Below are 23,602 nucleotides of genomic sequence, written 5' to 3'. Positions count from 1 at the left end.
GACCCAGTGAGCATCATCCCTTTTCAGTAAGTGTGCGCAATTCATTTTACTTGTATAAATTACAGGCAATTTACACACAGTTGTGTGTGTGTATATATATATATTAATATAATAGAGGGAAACATTCCACGTGGGAAAAATATATTTAAAAACAAAGATGATGTGACTTACCACACGAAAGCACTTGCAGGTCGATAAAACACAAACAGACACATACATACACACAAAATTCTAGCTTTCGCAACCAACGGTTGCTTCGTCAGGAAAGAGGGAAGGAGAGGGAAAGACGAAAGGATGTGGGTTTTAAGGGACAGGGTTAGGAGTCATTCCAATCCCGGGAGGGGAAAGACTTACCTTAGGGGGAAAAAAGGAGAGGTATACACTCGCACACACACACATATCCATCCACACATACAGACACAAGCAGACATATTTAAAGACAAAGAGTTTGGGTAGAGATGTCAGTCGAGGCAGAAGTGTAGAGGCAAAGAAGTTGTTGAAAGACAGGTGAGGTATGAGTGGCGGCAACTTGAAATTAGCGGAGATTGAGGCCTGGAGGATAACGAGAAGAGAGGATATACTGAAGGGCAAGTTCCCATCTTCGGAGTTCGGATAGGTTGGTGTTGGTGGGAAGTATCCAGATAACCCGGACGGTGTAACACTGTGCCAAGATGTGCTGGCCATGCACTAAGGCATGTTTAGCCACAGGATGATCCTCATTACCAACAAACACTGTCTGCCTGTGTCCATTCATGTGAATGGACAGTTTGTTGCTGGTCATTCCCACATAGAAAGCTTCACAGTGTAGGCAGGTCAGTTGGTAAATCACGTGGGTGCTTTCACACGTGGCTCTGCCTTTGATCGTGTACACCTTCCGGGTTACAGGACTGGAGTAGGTGGTGGTGGGAGGGTGCATGGGACAGGTTTTGCATCGGGGGCAGTTACAAGGATAGGAGCCAGAGGGTAGGGAAGGTGGTTTGGGGATTTCATAGGGATGAACTAACAGGTTAGGTGGACGGCAGAAAGACACTCTTGGTGGAGTGGGGAGGATTTCATGAAGGATGGATCTCATTTCAGGGCAGGATTTAAGGAAGTCATATCCCTGCTGGAGAGCCACATTCAGAGTCTGATCCAGTCCCGGAAAGTATCCTGTTACAAGTGGGGCACTTTTGTGGTTATTCTGTGGGAGGTTCTGGGTTTGAGAGGATGAGGAAGTGGCTCTGGTTATTTGCTTCTGTACCAGGTCGGGAGGGTAGTTGCGGGATGCGAAAGCTGTTTTCAGGTTGTTGGTGTAATGGTTCAGGGATTCTGGACTGGAGCAGATTCGTTTGCCACAAAGACCTAGGCTGTAGGGAAGGGGCCGTTTGATGTGGAATGGGTGGCAGCTGTCATAATGGAGGTACTGTTGCTTGTTGGTGGGTTTGATGTGGACGGACGTGTGAAGTTGGCCATTGGACAGATGGAGGTCAATGTCAAGGAAAGTGACATGGGATTTGGAGTAGGACCAGGTGAATCTGATGGAACCAAAGGCGTTGAGGTTGGAGAGGAAATTCTGGAGTTGTTCTTCACTGTGAGTCCAGATCATGAAGATGTCATCAATAAATCTGTACCAAACTCTGGGTTGGCAGGCCTGGGTAACCAAGAAGGCTTCCTCTAAGCGACCCATGAATAGGTTGGTGTACAAGGGGGCCATCCTGGTACCCATGGCTGTTCCCTTTAATTGTTGGTATGTCTGGCCTTCAAAAGTGAAGAAGTTGTGGGTCAGGATGAAACTGGCTAAGGTAATGAGGAAAGAGGTTTTAGGTAGTGTGGCAGGTGATCGGCGTGAAAGGAAGTGCTCTATCGAAGCGAGACCCTGGACGTGCGGAATATTTGTGTATAAAGAAGTGGCATCAATGGTTACAAGGATGGTTTCCGGGGGTAACAGACTGGGTAAGGATTCCAGGCGTTCGAGAAAGTGGTTGGTGTCTTTGATGAAGGATGGGAGACTGCATGTAATGGGTTGAAGGTGTTGATCTATGTAGGCAGAAATACGTTCTGTGGGGGCTTGGTAACCAGCTACAATGAGACCGCCGGGATGATTAGTTTTGTGAATTTTAGGAAGAAGGTAGAAGGTAGGGGTGTGGGGTGTCGGTGCGGTCAGGAGGTCGATGGAGTCAGGGGAAAGGTTTTGTAGGGGGCTTAAGGTTCTGAGGATTCCTTGAAGCTTCGCCTGGACATCAGGAATGGGATTACTTTGGCAAACTTTGTATGTGGTGGTGTCTGAAAGCTGATGCAGTCCCTCAGCCACATACTCCCAACGATCAACTACAACGGTCGTGGAACCCTTGTCCGCCGGAAGAATGACGATGGAACGGTCAGCCTTCAGATCACGGATAGCTTGGTCTTCAGCAGTGGTGATGGGAGTAGGATTAAGGTTTTTTAAGAAGTATTGAGAGGCAAGGCTGGAAGTCAGAAATTCCTGGAAGGTTTGGAGAGGGTGATTTTGAGGAAATAGGAGGTGGGTCCCGCTGTGACGGAGGACGGAACTGTTCCAGGCAGGGTTCAATTTGGATAGTGTCTTGGGGAGTTGGATCATTAGGAGCAGGATTAGGATCATTTTTCTTCGTGGCAAAGTGATATTTCCAGCAGAGAGTACGAGTGTAGGACAGTAAACTTTTGACGAGGGCTGTTTGGTTGAATCTGGGAGTGGGGCTGAAGGTGAGGGCTTTGGATAGGACAGAGGTTTCGGATTGGGAGAGAGGTTTGGAGGAAAGGTTAACTACTGAATTAGGGTGTTGTGGTTACAGATTGTGTTGATTGGAATTTTGAGGTTTTGGAGAGAGTGGAGCTGGAAGTGGGAGATTGAGTAGATGGGAGAGACTGGGTCTGTGTGCAATAAGAGGAGGTTGAGGTTTGCTGGAAAGCTTGTGAAGGGTGAGTGAGTTGCCTTTCCGGAGGTGGGAAACCAGGAGATTGGATAGTTTTTTGAGGTGGAGGGTGGTATGCTGTTCTAATTTGCGGTTGGCCTGTAGGAGTATGCTCTGAACAGCCGGTGTGGATGTGGGAGAAGAAAGATTGAGGACTTTTATTAAGGATAGGAGTTGACGGGTGTGTTCATTGGCTGAGTTGATGTGTAGGTGAAGGATTAGGTGGGTGAGGGCAATGGATTGTTCAGTTTGGAACTGGTATAGGGACTGATGGAAAGAAGGGTTGCAGCCAGAGATGGGAACTTTAAGTGTGAGGCATTTGGGGGTAATGCCAAATGTCAGACAAGCCTGAGAAAATAAAATATGGGAGTGTAATCTGGCTAGGGCGAAGGCATGTTTGCAGAGGGAATGTAAATAAAACTTAATGGGGTCGTTGTGGGGGTGTTGTGAGGGTGACATGGTATTAGAAGGTGGAAAGTGTAACATGAGGCTGAAATGAAAATGAAAATAAAAATATATGGGGAGAGATAAAGGTGAACTAGAAAGCAACTGGAGATCTGGTGTGAAAAAAGGCGAAAAAGTGTTGGTTGAAGCTGGGCTATGTTGATCCTGTGGTGAACTTAGGTTGGTAGACAACGACGTGCATAAAGGTTACATGGTTGTGTTGCCGCCAAAACATGTTAAAGGGTGGAGAAATTCGGGAAAATTTCGAAAAAACTATGTGTAACTGTATTAGAAGGAGTGGAATGACTCCTTACCCTCTCCCTTAAAACCCACATCCTTTCATCTTTCCCTCTCCTTCCCTCTTTCCTGACGAAGGAACCATTGGTTGTGAAAGATAGAATTTTGTGTGTATGTTTGTGTTTATTTGTGTCTCTATTGACCTGCCAGTGCTTTTGTTTGGTAAGTCTCATCATCTTTGTTTTTAGATATATTTTTCCCACGTGGAATGTTTCCCTTGGATGGGTAAGTGAAATGTTACATGTGAGAAGCAGATAAGTGAAACCCATCAACTTACATGAGAGCAGTAGTGTTATTCCAAATGCCAAAAAGTCTGGATAGCTGGATAGAAATTCAGCAGTTATAGGCAGTTCATCTTTCAAAGTAGCTGACATGCTGTTGTTTGCTATGAAGTCAATATGTCCAGCAAGACTTCTAGCTATACTTGCAGTTCCTGCAAAAAATAAGTGCCAGGGATAACAACTTCTACCTTAAAAAAGACATGCTTCAGAAGGTATTCACTTCATTCTGTTAAGGTTAATGCTATGTCTGATTAATTTGATACTTTCAATGGAACAGTTCATAATGTCATTGAGTCTCTTAAGCTACCAATGAATAATTGTGCACCAGTGACACTGTTCCATGAGAAGATATGATGATACTGCTAATCTTACAGGGAGTATTACATATGTTTTATGAAACTTCAAACAAATTGTGTTTATGAGAGCAATCCAGAAAGTACCCTCCTTTCTAAAGAGGAAATAGGGGTGTGACCTGAACAGTCACTGCACTGTCTAATGCAGTAGGTCAGTGGGCTTAGAACTTTGACAGCAAGAAAGATACACTTCCAGTAGCAATTCAGAATGAGCACTGCAACTGAAATTCCCATCAAGTGTGAAATTTGTTCTATGACATTGTTTTTAATGACAAAAGAATACAAAGCTGTTAACATACATCTGGAAATTTATTCTGTTTACAAACCAAATGTGATGAGTGATGTGTTGTGCATCAGTGGTGTTGTTTGTTTAAGAGTGTAAGGATGAAATATATTATGGTGACAGAAGTTGCCATTTGTCTGTAGTAAGTAAACAAAATTGTACAAAAAAGTGATAAAAAAGCTTGTGAATACTGTCATTTCATAGCATCTCAACTGTGATACAACTTTGTATAGATTTCTTGGAGTGTTTCATGTGATATGATGGTATAGTGTCACCAGATGTCAACCATGGCACTATATTTCTCCCACTTCATCTACATAATGAGAAAAAAGATTCAGTATTTTGAATAAGATAATGGAAAGACCTGGTGGAAAGTACATAAACTAGGAGTAAAGGTAACAACTCACAAAATCCTAGAAGCACTGAGTCATCAACAGACACTTAAATGAGACTGAAAGCTTTGATAGCTTTCAAACAAGTCCTTTTTTTAGGTAGAGTACACATACAGATGTGCACAAACCCACCGACCTCCCCTCCTCCCCCTTCCTCCCACACACACACACACACACACACACACACACACACACACACACACACACACACAAACACACACACACACACACACACACACACACACACACACATCTGAATGGCTGCATTGTGCTGTGCTCACTGAATGTACAATACAGCAACTGGAGTTCTGCAATTTGGTTGGAATGAAAGGGGGGAGGGCGGGCCTCATGCAGAACAATGTGCACAACGGGAGTAAGGAGGCACAGATTATTAATGAGAGTTAGGGAAGTGTCCCAGATGGAGGCAGCTGGTGAACATATAGGAATGCAGGAGGAAGAAGCAACTAGTGTACAGGACGGGAATGCAACACGGGTGTAACACTAGTGAGTTTGTGAAGCCCATGATGGCGATGACACGAAAAACTGGATTGGAAATGGGTGACAGAAGAGAGAAAGGTGAGGCTATGGGGAAGAGGGTATGAATGCAGGATGAGTAAGTTCTGGGACAGTGCGGAGATGAGTGTGGGGCAGGAGATTAGCAGGAATTGAGAACACGATGATTATAGGAACAAAGGATTTGTGGCAAGGACAAACCCCATAGACGTAGTTCAGAGAAGCTAGTTTTAGGGAGCAGGATCTAGAACGTATGTGTTATGAAGCAGCCATTGAAATCAAACATGTTGTGCTCTGCAGTGTGTTCTGCCGCTGGGTGGTCAGCTCTGTTCTAGGTCATAATTTTATGATGGCCATTCATTTGGGTGGACAGTTTGTTGATGGTCATGTCCATATACAATTCTGTGCAGAAATTGCAGCACAGCTGTTGTATGACATGACAGCATGCCTGTGGCAGGACAGGGTAAGCATGTATGGGAGTTGAATAGGATGGGCTCAGTGGCTATATCAGACATTTCTTGTGCTTGTATCTTCCACAGGGATATGATCTATATGGCTATGGCAAATGGTTAGGAGCAGGTGAGACATAATGATGGACCATGGTATTGTGTGGAATGTAGGGGCAGCAGAATACCTCCTTGGGGTTGATGGGAAGGGATGTGGACAGGATGTTCCTCATTTCAGGGCACACAAATGTGTGTGTGTGTGTGTGTTTTTACTGTAGATAAAAAAACAAGTCATTCAAAAGCTAGCAAACTTTTCAGTATTGTTTATGTGCCTGTTGATGACTCAAGTCCTCTAGTGTTTGGCGAGTATGTATTTTATATTTCCATCCGTCTTTGTCAATCCTCATCTTGTTTACCATTGAGTCAATCTCATCCTGTGGTCTGAGTGATCTGCATTTCTTTACCAGAATTAAGAATTAACTGTTCTGAAAGTTAGTATACTGTCACCTCTTTTACTTTCATGTGAGTCTATTGGCACTACTAAACATTTTGTCTCCTTTGTGATAAGTCAACATCAATGAATACTGGATTCTTCATCCAGACCCTGAAACATTATCTGGGAAATTTAGATATGATTTTTTGAAATCTTTGTTTGTTTTCTTTTTTTCCTTCTTTTTTTTTTCTTCGCACTTTTATGTCATATGACATTACCTGATTGTTAAAAACATATGATGTCCACCTAAAATAGAGTTTTACTAGTGATATAACTATCATTTCAATCCTCCTGGTACTGGGTAATATCCTAAGAGATCCCCTCTCTATGGCCACTCACACAAAAAGAGTGTTTTGTGCTATCCAAGAGAGGGTGGGGGTGGGGGTCTCACTCCATTGAAGCAGTCATGGATATCCAGACTGCAGTCTAATATGCACTGTACTATGCAGCCACAGTTACAGTATGTGTGGTTTCCTCCTAGAGGGTGGTACTCTTCCTCATACATCATGCCCTAGCATCTCTCCTGCCATAGTAATCAGTAATGCTGTGTCTGATTCATTTACAGCATTCAATGTTTGCCACAGTGTTTTGCCATTAGTCAGAAACAGAGTTGCCTCAGGAAGCAGAAAATCACGAAGGATGTACCTGAAATGTTCAGGCATCAGACTTGGAGGAAAATGTGATTAAAGGCAACCACAGTGTCAGTACCAGTTGACCTGCCAGTACAGGGTAAGCGAGATGACCATGTGGAACATTCTCCATGACAATTGTTATGACCCTTATCATTTACAGCATCTGCAGGGCTTACTAGTGACAGACTCTGCACATTGGGAGCAGTTTTGTCACTGGTTTCTTCTCCAGGCAACCACAATTCTGAAATTTCTGTCATCCATCTTATTCACAGATGAGGCCACCTTTTTGCGGAGTGGTATCTTCAACGTACATAACAGTCATCTATGGGATAGTATGCAGAATCCCCATGGTATGGTAACAACGAATCATCAGAATTGGTGCAGCAGGTATGTGTGGGCCAAAATAATTGGGGATCATGTTCTGGGACCAGTCTTCCTTCCATGTCACCAACAGGCTGGAACTATTGGCATTTTTGTGGATGACTGCTTCCCCTGCTGAAAGAAGTGCCACTGTTGATTCAAACGGTTATGTGGCTGCTACATGATGGTGCTCCAGCCTGCTTCACCAATAAAGTATGGATGCATTTCAATCATGTCTTCCCTAGTTGATGGATCAGACAAGGGGGTCCAGTTGCATGGTCTGCTCATTCACCAGATCTCAACCTGTGCAATTTCTGTTTATGGTACCATCTCAAAAGTATTAAGTATGCAGAGCCCATTCCAGATGTGGAGACATTGGGGCAGCATATTCATGCTGCCTTTGACACTGTTCAGATGCAGCCTGACTGATGTGAACATGTAATAGAGAACATGTGCTGAGGCACATGGAAACCATTTTCAACATGTAACGTAACTGTGGATGCATGGTACAGCGTTTATTTGATTGCAGTCTCTGTAACAATGTATGATCGAATAAATGGTCTCTAGCATGGGAACCATGCATTTCCAGACATAATTTCATAAGACATTTTTGTTCCGTATCCTCTCATCCATCAATCCCTAGGGTATGTACATAGTGGAACAAATCGCTCTCTATACTCATCTCTTTATAAGTTTATTCAAGTGATGTTCCAATGAAAATTTGTTATTTGTTTTGAAATTTTGTGTTGTCAATAACTGATTTAACTATACTTTCCTTTTGTTATATCATAAAAATATTTGTCTTCTTGTAATTTGTTGATTTGTTTGATATATGCTGTACATATGGTTCTCTTTCTTGGCATTTTTTTACTTACATATGTACTGCAACTGCAGTACAACAACTTCATTAAGTGGTTCATGCTTATCTTATATTTCAAACTGCTAACAAAATTACTTGCAGGTTTACATTTTTCCTTGACAGCCTTTTTATAGCTGCTTTACATATGCTTCACAGCTTGTGCCATGGACCCTTTCTATCAACATCAGCTTTTCTGAATTCCACAGGTGGGAACTCTCCCTGAAATACATCCTACAGTCCTGTAAACCTCCTGGTCTCAACTTTTGTAATCACTGGGCTACACACACCTATTAACTTCCGTGTTCCCACTCCAGCACCACTCAGCCCTAGTCCGCTCTTCCCGCCAATGCACCTGCAGTCTTTTTACTTCTCTGGTTCTTCCTTTTCTACCGCAACCCCCCCCCCCCCCTCCCCCTCCTTCCTTTCCCTGTCTCTGTCTAGCCACCCAACTGCATCTACCTGCCCTACCCTCTCTCAACCTTGCCCCTGTATGCTCCCACCCCTACACTGCTATCCCTCCCCATCCCTGCCCCAGCCTCCTCCTTACCCTCACCACCAAATTTCTTCCCCCATCATACACTGCTGCTTGCAGTCTGGCCTTGACAGACAGAGAGTTTGGACATGTGGATGTGAGTTGCTTTTGCTTATGTGTGTTCGTGTTTTGTCTAATTTGGGTGAAGTCTTTCTGGCTGAAGGCTTACTTGTCTTTTTGTTGTTCCTATCTGCGACTCGACATTTCTACTATATGTTGAGTAGAGATCTATCCTTTTCATAATATTGTCATTACATATGCCTTGGATCAGTACACATCTTTTATTCTGTTCACAGTTGCTTCTTCTTCAATGACAGATGATAAACTATACATCATTTTATGTAATTTGCATTTCCAATATTACTGAATATTTTTTTAATGAGAATGTATTGGCCATTTGCAAACCATTGCAAAAATGTTGTCATTATATAAAGAGGTTAAACAATTTTAGTATTTTTTCCTCCTCAAAAATTTCAAGGTCTTTGACAATATGTATTAATACCATAATTATATTGTGAGTTTTTTTATTAGCCTCATAACATACATAATCTAGATCATTTGATTCAGGTGCAGGTTACATGTCAAAATTATGATAAAATTTCATTGTAACCATAGAACAGCTGATGGTAGCAAATAGCACCATAATAATAATAAAGAAATAATAATATAATAAAGATCTAACACTTAATTAGCCCTTGCTCAAATTACCATTTCATCCTCTATGAATTCTTCTATTGAATAGTAGCATTTCTCCCATGGAATCTGCTGCAGCCTTTTTAGAATCTCTGGCTTCATATTAAATATAACTTTGCCCTTCAACTTGTTATATATTGTCATCCCCTTATACTGTGAAATCAATGCATATAATTTCAATTTGTGCATGGCCAGCATAAAATTATTTTTATTTCTCATGTTATATGTTGGTTAAAATGATTCTCTTCAAATAATTTTTGTTAGCTGTGTAGGGACATTATAATTTCATAAATGTATTTGGAGGGAACAGTTACAATTTGTAGTTTCTGAAATAACGGGTGACTAGATCCTGTTTGCTGTGCAGTACAGATGTATTTGATAATTTACTTCTGCAATTTCAGTATTCGAGATACACTATTTCAACATCCCCAGTAAATTATACCACATCTAATGACAGACTCAAAATAAGAATGGCATGCCCTTTTTTGTGTACTCAAGTCAGCAGAATTTGCCAATATTTGCTCTGCAAATGCAAAATTGCTTAGTTTATTTGATAGGAAGTCAATAAGTGTATTCCAGCTTAAGTTCTTGTCCATATTTAGTCCTAGCAATTTGATCCTGTCAAGTTCTTCCACAAATTGATTTGTTGTGTTGTAAGTTCCACCCATTTTGAATGCTTGTTTTGAAATGTACCATGTGGGTTTTTGTAATGTTCAGTTTCAACTCGTTCAGCTGGAACCAGTTTTCTAGGGCATCCAGTGTGCTTATGATGGATCTCAGAATGTTTTCTGCATGGTTATCCTCTATTGAAACAGAAATATTATCTATAAACAGAACTGATGGAAAATTTATATTTATTGGTAAGTCATTTTTGTAGAACATGAACAAGACTGGCCTCAAAATGGAGACTTTAGGCATATCTTGTGATACTTTACTCCATTTAGGATAATAATTCACTGCATTTGAAGTGATAGTTAACCTGTGCTTTCTGTTGTGCAAGTATAATGTAATTACAGTGTTATCAGGTGATTCTTAAATAGGCTATTTTGTCAAGTGCCTCCCTAAGGAAAAATAGAAAAAATCATTTTTTCAGGAAACACCCAACGCAGTCATCATATTAAAACTGCTGGTAACTACAACACTAATTTTTGACTATTGTTACTGTCCCATGATAAACCTAAAATTCAGTCAAGCATTTAAAATTTGTTGTAATACATAATTTAAAGAGTAAAATTATGAGACTTATCTTCAATTATGTAAAATATTATGGATGATTTTCTTACCTAATACATAAACCATTATGAGAGTCCATCCTACAATAAATGCTACTAGCTCACCAATAGTAACAAAACTGTAGATATAAGCACATCCAGCACGAGGAAATCTAGCAGACAGTTCTGCATAACACAGACCTGTGAATAATACCACATAGAGTTTTTAGTGCTTTTTTTATGTAACAGCCAACTTAGCTGTCATATTAAATCTTATTTTTTATTTGTAGAACAGTGACTTTGAAAACAGGAATGAGACAGCGCATAAATACTTCAGATTAATATCAGCTCTAATGACTTATGAAACAAAAGAAGTGGAACAGTGAATAAGAACATAAATAACAAATTTTCATTCAACCTGAGAGAAGACAATAAGGTTTGTCTTAAGCAGTGTGTAATCCATGAATACCAGTTTTTCATGAACACATTGTAAAGCTCTTAACATATCTTTTACAATACTGAAAAGAGACAGTGAACATGATTATAGTCAACCAGAGACACCTATTTTTTGCATTGTGTTTAGATGTTAACAAGGAGTCTTTGCACTAAATAACCCTCTACATTGTGCAGATGCAGAATCAGACATCATAGGCATACTGCCTTGACTTAAGGGACCAGAGGGCTCTCTGGATTCTTCCACCTCATACAAGTTTCTGTGAGCTCTGAAGATGGGAACTTACCCTCCAATGTTTTGAAACCCTTCCTGATTAAAACTCTGTTAAGCTAGCCCCTCCTTCTGTCTTTTCATTTTTCCCTGCCCTAATTCTTAATTTTGTTATTGAGCTCTCTTCTCTTCAATTGATCTTTACTTCTCACTCTGCCCATATCATTCTGGACTGTAGCTGGCCGTCTTTGACCTAATCTCTCTGACACCTCCCCCTTAATCTTTGATCTCTTGTGTCTCTCACTACAGGTGGAACCTTCTTAATCTGAGGTATGAATGACTTGCCCTTTCTTTCTGACCTTCCACAATGTGTTTCCTGGGGAAGGAATTATTAGTTGTGGAATGTACATAGTGAGTCACTTTTACTTTTACATGTGTCTATCAGCAGTACAACACATTTTTCCACCTAAGAGTGAGTACTGACCAGCAGTAATGTCTTATACTTTGTTTTCTCAATTGAATTTTCCTTTGATATATACCCCATGATATCTCATGGAATACACCTTATATGTCATACAATTTGTAACAAATTGGTTATGAATGCAACCAGTTTTTGTAAGTGGATTTTAATGTTTATACAAGCTCAAACAAGGTATTAATCTGCAGAGAAAATCAGTTATTTGGATGAACTCCTAAATTTGGTTAGTATATCATAGCATTTATCTGGAAAATAGTGATAACAAATCACTTAGAGGTATTATAGTATTAAATGTAGCTAAAATTCAAGTGGAAATAGTCACAAAGGCAAAGTGGCAGGGTCAACCAAACAAAAGTAAATGATTTCTATTCAGTCTGCATGTGCAAATTAGTACAACAGATTTTTTTACCAAAATAGACAATGGCTGTCTCTTGCTGGTACATGTGACAGAAAAAGTAGAATAAGTTTTTGTAACTATTTATATACTTGCTCTGGATAATGGCTGTGCACACAGACTTGTTGGCATTTGTGAGTGAGACCTACTTCTCTAAAGATTAACACACAAAATGGAAGACACTGGTTCCATTTTCAGGTACAGCTGAGGGGAAACATGATGAGGTTCTCTAGATTGACATTATCCAAGATTTCATTAGAAATTGGAGCACAAAAATGTTGATATTGTTTCTTCTGCTAGACCAAAGCTGATTCTGCCACTGTCTTCATCCATCGGAATGAGTACTTACTCTTTACTTAACCAAAAATAAAATAAAATAAAAATAAAAAAATAGTGAGACATCTTTTGAGAAAACATACAATCCATATTATTGTGTGACTAATGAAGCTGACACATTTGCTGCCATGCAGGCACTGGGAACGAGGTCCCTATAGGCCATTTTTTTAAATGTTATTTTGGTTTGTAACCATGTATTGAATACTTTCTAATGTCATGAAATGCGCCTCCAATTCACGTAAGTTTCAAAAGAGAGTTTACATTGTGAGGTCACTGACATCCTCACAGCTGAGAAGTTGAGCTAGATCACATAGATTCAGTCAGGAGTTTATTAGTAGAACATTGGGGAAGTGCAATCAGTCTACAAAAGAGTTTTCTTACAAATCACTTGTGTAACTGGTTCTAGAATATTGCTCAAGTGTGTGGGACCCACACGAAATAGGACTAACAGTGGATATTGAATATATACAGAGAAGGGCAGCACAAATGGTCACAGGTAAGCTTACTAACAAAGATTAAAAAAACTGGCTTTAAATGATTACTCTAGGGATATACTAAAACCCCTTATGTGTCACTCACATAGGGATCGTGAGGATCAGATTAGAATAATTACGGCATGCACAGAGACATTAAAACCATCATTCTTCACACACTCCATACATGAATGAAACAGGAAGAAACCCTTATAGCCCCTCTGCCATGCACCTCAAGATGGTTTGCAGAGTATATATGTAGATGTAGAAAGAGGTTGCCATTGAGAGCTGTGAGGATGCCTGCTACCTCACTTTCTTACATGGCTTGATAAAGAATGAGGGTGTAAATTATCTGAAAAGCATCCAATGTTGTATATTAGATATATGCAATAAACAATATACTGCAAGTATTAGTAATATAAAAATAGGAGCAAAGAGTGTCGAGATGCTGAGCTAATGACACACTGGTCTAACAATTGTCAGTGACAACCGGTGCATCCCTTGGCTGCATATTTTTCCATTAAGTACAAAACTACTTTTTCTGCAAGATTTTTACGGACAGTGCACAACCAACTAAACAGTTATCCTCAGCACATAAACAGCTTGGTTTCATAGATTGAAGACACTGACTCTATGTTTATGAGCTTTTCTGGGAATGCACTGATGAGATAAAAGTTGTCTGCAGAAGGTCACCATTGACTTCTCCACTGCTAGTATCTCTCCTGGTTCTTTTTGTGAGAAAAACACACTCTGAATCATATCAAGGAGTTTTCAGATCTTGAATATATTGTCACTTTTGTCCGCCATTGCATTGTCCTCAAAATGAATGAACCAAAATAGCAGTTGAATTCGAATGTGGAGAACACTTGTGCTCCAGTAGTCAGCAATGTGTGAGTAGTAAACTGGCCTCATGCACATAATTGCACCAAAGAACTTGAGCATCTCATCACTGTTTCATCTCCTTCCAAGCTGTAGCCCTTGCTTTACCATGAGGCTGAGCTGTATCCAAGAATTGTGTCGCATTTCTGTTTGTTGCAGTAACAATAAACCCTTAAATATTGTCCCCAGTGAAAGAAAAGACTTGCATAGGTTTCAGATCCTTCTGATTTGGATTATTGTATTCTTCAGTTTTCATATTTTTCAGTCCAGTGCAGCCCAGTTTTTATCTCCACTTCCTTCTAGAAATTGAGGGGGGATAGATTGTATAATGGATGGTTCATTACCTTTTGCCAGTTCCATGTCACTTTCATTGTCTGATGACAAACTGTTTACATGTGAAGAAGTTTCATTTAGCATGTAGTCATCATCATTGTCATTACCCAAGTCACAACAATCAGACAACTCACCATCATCAGCACTGAGAATTTCTAAAACTCTTCCTCTGTTAAGAAACCAGATGTATCTTGTCCATCTCTGTTTACCACTAGAGGAACAGGGCTTCCATCTGCACCTTGCTTCATCCATGGCCCATCACTTTCAAGATTAGAAGCAGCCATTTAGTGTACAACAGATGGCAAAGCAATTTGGTATTTTGCAGGTGATTTAATAAAGAATAATTCAGAAAATGCCAAATAATTACATGAGATATACTTCAGTTGCTTATTCCAACACTTCAAATTACACTGTCACATTGTTACACAGGAATATTTCATTAGAATTAGAAAACATGGAGGAAAACTACAAAGTGAATTAAAACCACAAATCAAGATTCCAGAAGCAGTACCACTACTGCTATCTAAAGAACTAACTATGAAAACAACACATCAGAACCACATCACACAAAAGTCAGGATTCTAAAAAAAAATGCACTGTGATCTAGTGGCCACTGCATTCGCTATTAACATTATCCTGTAAGTCCACAGAAAAGGCAGATTTGGGTTTTCTGCCAGGCCACCCTGTTTCAGAGTAAATTGAAAATGTCACAAAAGCTATAGGAGTCAACACCCTTATGGCCTTTGAGGAACACACTAGTGAGGTTCCCAAAGCTCTCAAGGCAACAAATTTGTTAACAAAGTTTCTCATTTGTACTATTTCTGTTCTAAAACTGGAATGCAAGTCACATTTGTATTTAATACTCTGTTGTATAGTAAATTCAAGAGAAAAGTTCTGTTTAAACTGAGTCTCTCGAAACTGCTGATTTTCATACTCATTTTGTAATAAGGATTCTACAAACAATAGCAGCTATTATATTATTTTAACTCACCAGCAATTACAGATGCAACTGCAGCTATACTGAAAGAAGTTAGTACTCCAGGACCAGCATAATACCTTGAGACTGTTCCTGGAATGACATATACCCCAAGTCCAAGTCCTGTGCCAACACCAATGCCAACAAGATCAAAGAGATTCAGTATTCTTGCAAGATGACTCTGAGCAATGTCATTAATGTCAGATGACTTTTTCTGAGAAATTTTATGCAGTAAAGTCCTCAGCATCTTGAAGTCTGCAATAAAAATAATATCAGTTTATAAATGTTTAAAATCTTGGTTTTTACAGTAGATAGTTATATTCTTTAACAATATCATAAATTTGCACTTCTGTCCAAGGACAACCTTGTTTCAGAATGGAAGAGGGTGTAGAAAAATTTTCAGTGGTTGCTTTAGGCGTCCTGGATAAAGGGGAACTTGTAACAATCATTCTCCTAGCCTTCACTAAACCATTTGAGGAAGTTGGTCATGAAATGCTAATATATGCCTAGAATATATCTAAATATTATATGCCTAGAATGTTACTCAAATGAGTGAGACTCACACTAAACAGGACTAAAAGGGGATAATGAAAGTATACAAAGAAGAGCAGTGCAGGTTTGTTTGAGCCATGTGAGAGAATCATGGAGGTTTTGAAAAAACTGAATTGGTAAATTCTTCAAGACAGACACAGCTCTAATTATCCCAAGGAAGCCCACTTAAAAAGTTTCAAGAACCAACTGTAAGTGACAAATCTACAAATATACTGCAGCCATGTATATAGTGCTCCCATAGAGATTATGAAGACAAAATTGGACTAACTTCAGCACACACAGAGACAATGAAGCAATCATCCTTCCTGCACTCTGTATGTCAATGGAATAGAGTGAAGCCCTAATAGTTGGTACAATGGGAAGTACTCTCTGCCACACACTTCACAATGGTTTACAAAGCATAGACATATGAGTGTTGGTAATTATGGATAAGACACAAGAAATTTTTAAGAATGTTTATATAATGCTTGGGGTAGTGCACAACTGGTCAACAAACAACACGGTAACTCTTAACATAAAGTAAGAAAAGAGACTGAAAGTAAATAATGAAACCATAGAGAGTGTAGCCAACACAAAAGTTTTATGCATTTATATTGATCAGCAACTAAAAGATTATAAACATATCACAGTACTCAAAGAAAGAGTTAGCATTGCTTGTTATACCATCCACATACCTCATGCCTTAGAATAATGTAACTACTTCATGTACATTGTGTCTATCATCAATAGTGACATATTGTTTGGTAAATGTTCAAAATGCAAAAGAAGACATCAGAATAATAATTAAAAGTAACTAAAGGTTCACTGTATAACAGTTCCCAGTGAATATGTATTCAAGACCACCAGTTTCATAAGGTTAAAATATTTAGCAGTATGCAACAAACAGTTATTCGCACCCATATTGCTAAACAGCTAACCTGGTTCACGGCGTACTGTCTCAGTTGCAAGTCACCTGTGCAACAGCTTTCATGGCCAACAAGAATTTGATTTTCAGTACTTTATACAGGGTAACAATTATTGAACTATATGAATGGTTTATGTTAGGACACTCAAACTGTACGGTTGGCTGTGGGCGATAATGGCAATCAGTATGTGCATGCACCTTGTTGTTGTCAGCCACTTGCACAGGAAAATGTCATGGTACCTTGTGCCTGAGCATATAGTGCTTGCGAAGGCCTGCTATGTGAGCAATAACAGCCCAACTGCGGCTCACAGGAAGTTTGCAAGTGAGTTCAAACTGAAGACAACCAGTCCAAGTGTGCCAACAATCAAGAGTTTGATTTGCAAGTTTGAGAGAATGGGTATCATTCAATATGACAGTGTAGGGAGTGTTGGTCATCAAAAAAGGGTGAAAACATCAAGAAGCCATACACTGTATTTCAAACTAACTGCAGGAAATCAATCAGATGAGCTGCACAAAATCAACCAGGAGACATTGCAACAAATTGTTGTTAAAGACCTGTATCTCTTCCTATAAAAAAAGCAGTTTTCCATCTGTGTCAGCAAATGTAGGTTGGTTCCCCTCATTCTGCCTTAGTTACACTATGTCAGTGATTGCTGGGCAAACACTGTCTCCTTGTACGTGTACACCATAATTACTGTACCATGCAAACATTGGGGTTATACTCGTCTGGTATGAGATGTTCTCTGGGGGGTCAACTGGGGGCCGAACCGCACAATAACCCTAGGTTCAGTGTAGGGTGGTGGTGTGGTGGGTGGACTGCTGTGGCCTGTTGTGGGGTTGTGAACCACTGAGGGCTATGGCGGGACAAAGCCTCTCTGTCGTTTCTAGGTCCCTGGTTCCGTACGCAATACACAGTACACACACAATGCAATCAATATATCAAATCTTCTTACCATTTGAGGCATGTGCACTAATATGGTGCGCAATGGATGGCATCAGAGGTCAGTTAGTCTTACTGTGACCCAGTGGAATTACTAATTAGTCTTTCAACCCTTACTGAAATGGACAAGTTTACAGTTCAAAATAAAATTGCTAATGTGCCAGATGTTAGTGGTGGTGAACCTAGACGCAGTGTTAGTGGTGTTCTGTGTGAAAACAAAGGTATTGAAGAAGTGTGACAGTAACAAAAGCATTGTTTCATGAAAAAATGATTGCAGTTATCAGCCTTCTTGTAGCCAGCAATTTGAATGGACCAGTTTTAATAAGGTAAAAGATGTCTATTTTGCAAAATTTGCAAACAAATACTTGAGAAAATCATTCTTAGTTTTCTCAAAAAATGGAAAAACTTTCATCATTGAAGACGATTCTACTCTTGTCAACAAGATATCAGGCCAAAGACACATCTGTGGGTACTCCAGATGGTAGTGGGGTACCAAACAGTCACCTGCCATACTACCCAACAACCAGGAATGATGGTGCAGGGTGCCATTTCTTTTCATAACAGGACCCTTCACTTGTCATCCATGATAACAGCACAGTGGTACGTCAATACTATTCTATGCTCTGTTTTGTTGCCCTTCATGACAACCCATCCTGGGCTTACATTTCAGCAAGATAATGCCCATGGTGAAATTTTCTACTGTTTATTTTTGCGCTTGCCAAACACTACCTCGGCTAACAAAGTAGCTGGATCTCTTCCCAACTGACAAGAGGAGGCCGCCAATTGTGAAATTCAGATTCGATTCATACTGCGCATAATAAAAGCTCATGGCCAGAGGTGTAATGTGGCAAAGCACCAAGATGCACTTCTCAGCCATTGTCGAGAAAATCGACAGTTAAAAGAAACCGTTGTGGTGAAATACTCTCTATGATTAATGATTTTCTGCATCATCGTGGCGCAGTGGTAAGCACTCGGGTTCGTAATCCGAAGGTCGCCGGATCGAATCTCGCACCTTGCAACTTTTTTTTAATTATTTACTTTTTGTAATTCGAGGGCTATTTATCCAGGTGGGAAGAGCAAATCAAACGTGGCGTAGCACATTTGATAAATATTGTACCATCGATTCATGGGTGCATGATCGCTTCGTAGAAGCTCGACAAAACTTCCAGCAAGTTACTACCAGAAATCTGCAGCAGTGGGCCTTGGGCGCTGCATGTCACTTCCCAGATTTCAACTTCAAAGCTTCAAAAACATGGGTCACTGAATTTAAAAAGAAGCATGGGATTCGGCAATGGAAAATCACAAAATTTGTTTCCCGGAAAGAGACGGGTACCCAAGACGAAATTTTGGCCGCAGAGGACACATTTCGGATCCAGATGCGAACGTTGATAACTAACTTCAACAAAGATTTCATAATTAATACTGATCAAACAGGTACGTAAAGAGCTGTTCACAAATGTCATATGACATGATGATAGAATATGATAATCTGATATATGATAGACAACACAGATTTCGTATATTTCTTATATAAACGATATTTTTATATTTTGTTTGTCAGGGTGCCAGTACCAGTCCACGTTCAACAGAACTCTCGCCAAAAAAGGGTCAAAGGCTGTCCTGGTAACCCGACACGACATGAACAAGGTGACGCATTCGTATACGGCACAATATTCAATCACGATGTCTAGACGAGTCTTGCCTCTTGTTTTCGTATGCCTCCAAGAGTCCACAGGTACGTTTGGACCCAGAGTACAGAAGAAAGTCAATGAGTATGCCAAGAAGTATACCAATGTTGTTATTACATCCGCCAAATCCGGTAAAGTAACAACGGGTTTGTTCATGGACTTCTTGCGTAATGCTTTGCAACCATACGTACAAAAGAAAGAATTTCTCTTTCTGATCGACTCTTGGGGTGGGCAAACGAACCCAGCATTATACGATGAGATGTTCCAGGATGATAAGAAGTTACCAACGTGCACTATAAAAGTCATTCCTCCAAAGTGCACTCCTCTCGTCCAACCGTGTGACGTGTATTTTTACCGGGAGGTAAAAAACTTGATCAAGCGCCTTGAAAATTGTGCTTTTTTAATCGAGCGAAACCGTGACATCAACTCCAGAGACGATTGTATAAAAATCCAATCCATCGTCCACCACCAATTGTCTTCTCCGATTTTTGCCGATATGATACGATACGCGTGATATGCATCAAACCTGACGAACGATAGAACAATTTTTCAGAATATCAATCAGGTGTGTTTCCCAACAGACAATTTAAAAAACAATTGTTCTTGTAAAAACGCATCGTTTATCAGATGTGCTCGATGTCGTGCTGTTTTCTGCTTTCCATGTTTCTGTGATAACTATCACTCTGGTTCGTGCGATACTCCAGCTACTTCTGGTCACTAATTGTTAATTATGTGCGATTGTATACCAAACTTTTCAATAAATTGTACCCACTTGAATATTATTTGTGATATTGTGTTTTACTTCAAGTATTATTTTTCCACGACAAATGACTTACAACAACTTATTATATGCATAATTGTTGCAACTGATTGCCATCCATCCACACATATACAGACACAAGCAGACATATTTAAATGACGATGGTCTTTAAGACGATGTGACTTACCATATGAAAGCGCTGGCAGGTTGATAGAAACACAAACAGACACATACATACACACAAAACTCAAGCTTTCGCAACAAACCGTTGCCTCATCAGGAAAGAGGGAAGGAGAGGGAAAGACGAAAGGATGTGGGTTTTAAGGGATATTTATTAAATATGTCTGCTTGTGTCTGTATATGTGTGGATGGATATGTGTGTGTGTGCGAGTGTATACCCGTCCTTTTTTCCCCCTAAGGTAAGTCTTTTCGCTCCCGGGATTGGAATGACTCCTTACCCTCTCCCTTAAAACCCACATCCTTTCGTCTTTCCCTCTCCTTCCCTCTTTCCTGATGAGGCAACACTTTGTTGCGAAAGCTTGAATTTTGTGTGTATGTATGTGTCTGTTTGTGTTTCTATCGACCTGCCAGCGCTTTCATATGGTAAGTCACATCATCTTTGTTTTTAAATATATTTTTCCCACGTGGAATGTTTCCTTCTATTATATTGATATATATATATCCATCCACACATATACAGACACATATTGAAATATGTCTGCTTGTGTCTGTATATGTGTGGATGGATACGTGTGTGTGTGTGTGCGAGTGTATACCCGTCCTTTTTTCCCCCTAAGGTAAGTCTTTCCGCTCCCGGGATTGGAATGACTCCTTACCCTCACCCTTAAAACCCACATCCTTTCGTCTTTCCCTCACCTTCCCTCTTTCCTGATGAGGCAACAGTTTGTTGCGAAAGCTTGAATTTTGTGTGTTTGTTTGTGTGTCTGTCGACCTGCCAGCACTTTCATTTGGTAAGTCACATCATCTTTGTTTTTAGATATATATTTCCTACGTGGAATGTTTCCCTCTATTATAACTATATATATATATATTAATAGAGGGAAACATTCCACATGGGAAAAATATACCTGTTTGTGTTTGTGTGTCTATCGATGTGCCAGCGCTTTCGTTTGGTAAGTCACATCATCTTTGTTGATAGACACACAAACATACACACGAAATTCAAGCTTTCGCAACAAACTGTTGCCTCATAAGGAAAGAGGGAAGGAGAGGGAAAGACGAAAGGATGTGGGTTTTAAGGGAGAGGGTAAGGAGTCATTCCAATCCCGGGAGCGGAAAGACTTACCTTAGGGGGAAAAAAGGACAGGTATACACTCGCGCACACACACTCATATCCATCCGCACATACACAGATACAAGCAGACATATTCAAAGGCAAAGAGTTTGGGCAGAGATGTCAGTCAAGGCGGAAGTGCAGAGGCAAAGATGTTGTTGAATGACAGGTGAGGTATGAGTGGCGGCAACTTGAAATTAGCAGAGATTGAGGCCTGGTGGATAACAGGAAGAGAGGATATATTGAAGGGCAAGTTCCCATCTCCGGAGTTCAGATAGGTTGGTATTAGTGGGAAGTATCCAGATAACCCGTACGGTGTAACACTGTGCCAAGATGTGCTGGCCGTGCACCAAGGCATGTTTAGCCACAGAGTGATCATCATTACCAACAAACACTGTCTGCCTGTGTCCATTCATGTGAATGGACAGTTTGTTGCTGGTCATTCCCACATAGAATGCGTCACAGTGTAGGCAGGTTAGTTGGTAAATCACGTGGGTGCTTTCACACGTGGCTCTGCCTTTGATCGTGTACACCTTCCGGGTTACAGGACTGGAGTAGGTGGTGGTAGAGGGTGCATGGGACAGGTTTTACATTGGGGGCAGTTACAAGGGTAGGAGCCAGAGGGTAGGGAAGGTGGTTTGGGGATTTCATAGGGATGAACTAAGAGGTTACGAAGATTAGGTGGACGGCGGAAAGACACTCTTGGTGGAGTGGGGAGGATTTCACGAAGGATGGATCTCATTTCAGGGCAGGATTTGAGGAAGTCATATCCCTGCTGGAGAGCCACATTCAGAGTCTGATCCAGTCCTGGAAAGTATCCTGTCACAAGTGGGGCACTTTTGTGGTTCTTCTGTGGGAGGTTCTGGGTTTGAGGGGATGAGGAAGTGGCTCTGGTTATTTGCTTCTGTACCATGTCGGGAGGGTAGTTGCGGGATGCGAAAGCTGTTATCAGGTTGTTGGTATAATGGTTCAGGGATTCCTGTATGGCTGCACCCTTGCTGGTCCAATCCACCTACGAGAGATCATAGGTGGTGCATAATGTACTCAAGCATCCGTCAACTTCAACAGTCTTGTGACTGAAATTTATAAATTATTAACCACGAAATTATCCTGTATGAAGAATTCATGGAACTATTTGTTTAGAAAAGTAGTCATTCTATCCAAATGTACGTTTTTCAAGTAGGGGTATTAACTTCCCTTTACATTATGTTACTATAAGTAATGCTGTGGTATGTTGATGTTCTATGGTTGATGATTTGTTACATTCAGCACAGAAATGTGAAAATTTAAAAAGTTCAAGAGTACATTCTACAAACCATGTTGTAAATAATTATCAGAATCTGATAAAATTAGGTGCTGTAAGGTTAGTAGTCATACATTTCAATGAATTTTCTAACCTCAACACTCAGTATTTTTTTCATCAATTGTAAATGCACCTTCTAGGCTTTTATGTACATAGGTTAGTTTTTATGAACAATTGGCAAATAATGTGGAAGACATTTACAATTGTGATCATAAATTGAGTACAAAGTATATAACAAGATGTATACGTTTCTGATTTCACACACTGATTTTGGTCCTCAAGCTATGTGATTGTCATCATTCAAAGCTATTTATCACTCTTATTTCCTGTATTTATCCTGACTACTGCATTATTGTATCTCATTGGAACTTGAGTTCTGTGCAAACTCATGCTTAACCTTTTTTTGGTACCCCTGGTCATCACAACTGTTTAAGTGTGTTCAAGGAGAGTGTGCAACTATTGATTGAGGCTAGATGCTTCCTATAATTATTCTTTACGTATGATTGAACTAACTGATATATGATTATGAACCTTATTCATGATGCTGTGTCAAAACATTTCAGCTGGTGTGTACCAGGTGTGGCTTGGATTTATTGGTTGGTCTCCATATCGTAAGCATAGGCACTAATATTTTTTCGGTATTTTCTCCTTTCATGAGTCAACATCTCCTTACATACTCTTGTTTGTGTGGCTGATTGATTTTGTACTATACTCCTACTTGTGATTGAGTATATTCTTGTGGTCCGTACCTGTCGTGAGTTTTTTGAGTCATATCACTCGCTTTACATTTAGGATCTGAATTATTTTTTCTCTTCTTTGATGATGTTGAAGATATGACTTTATAGATTTAAACTTGCAGTTTGTAATTCTAGTAATTTATATTGTCGCTGCACCTATTCATACAGTTTAGTGTTGTAATGTTGTAGTTTT

At 40.0% G+C, this 23,602-nt stretch overlaps 1 protein-coding gene across 1 annotated transcript in view; it reads right to left on the bottom strand.

Annotated features, from left to right (window-relative positions):
- LOC126413211 (high affinity cationic amino acid transporter 1-like) overlaps positions 1-23,602 on the bottom strand; it is a 181,879-nt gene that overhangs the window by 117,559 nt on the left and 40,718 nt on the right. Inside the window, exons 2-4 of the mRNA XM_050083109.1 lie at positions 15,247-15,486; positions 10,771-10,899; positions 3,928-4,083 (exon numbers count right to left, since the gene is read on the bottom strand). Of these exons, the coding sequence (XP_049939066.1) occupies positions 3,928-4,083; positions 10,771-10,899; positions 15,247-15,478 (517 nt within the window). The 5' untranslated portion in view covers positions 15,479-15,486. The remainder of the gene's footprint in view (positions 1-3,927; positions 4,084-10,770; positions 10,900-15,246; positions 15,487-23,602) is intronic.

The sequence above is a fragment of the Schistocerca serialis genome, chromosome 7, assembly GCF_023864345.2.
Source record: "Schistocerca serialis cubense isolate TAMUIC-IGC-003099 chromosome 7, iqSchSeri2.2, whole genome shotgun sequence".
Taxonomy (NCBI): domain Eukaryota; kingdom Metazoa; phylum Arthropoda; class Insecta; order Orthoptera; family Acrididae; genus Schistocerca; species Schistocerca serialis.
Note: the sequence above shows the minus strand (reverse complement) of the source record. Positions and strands in the feature narration are given on the sequence as shown.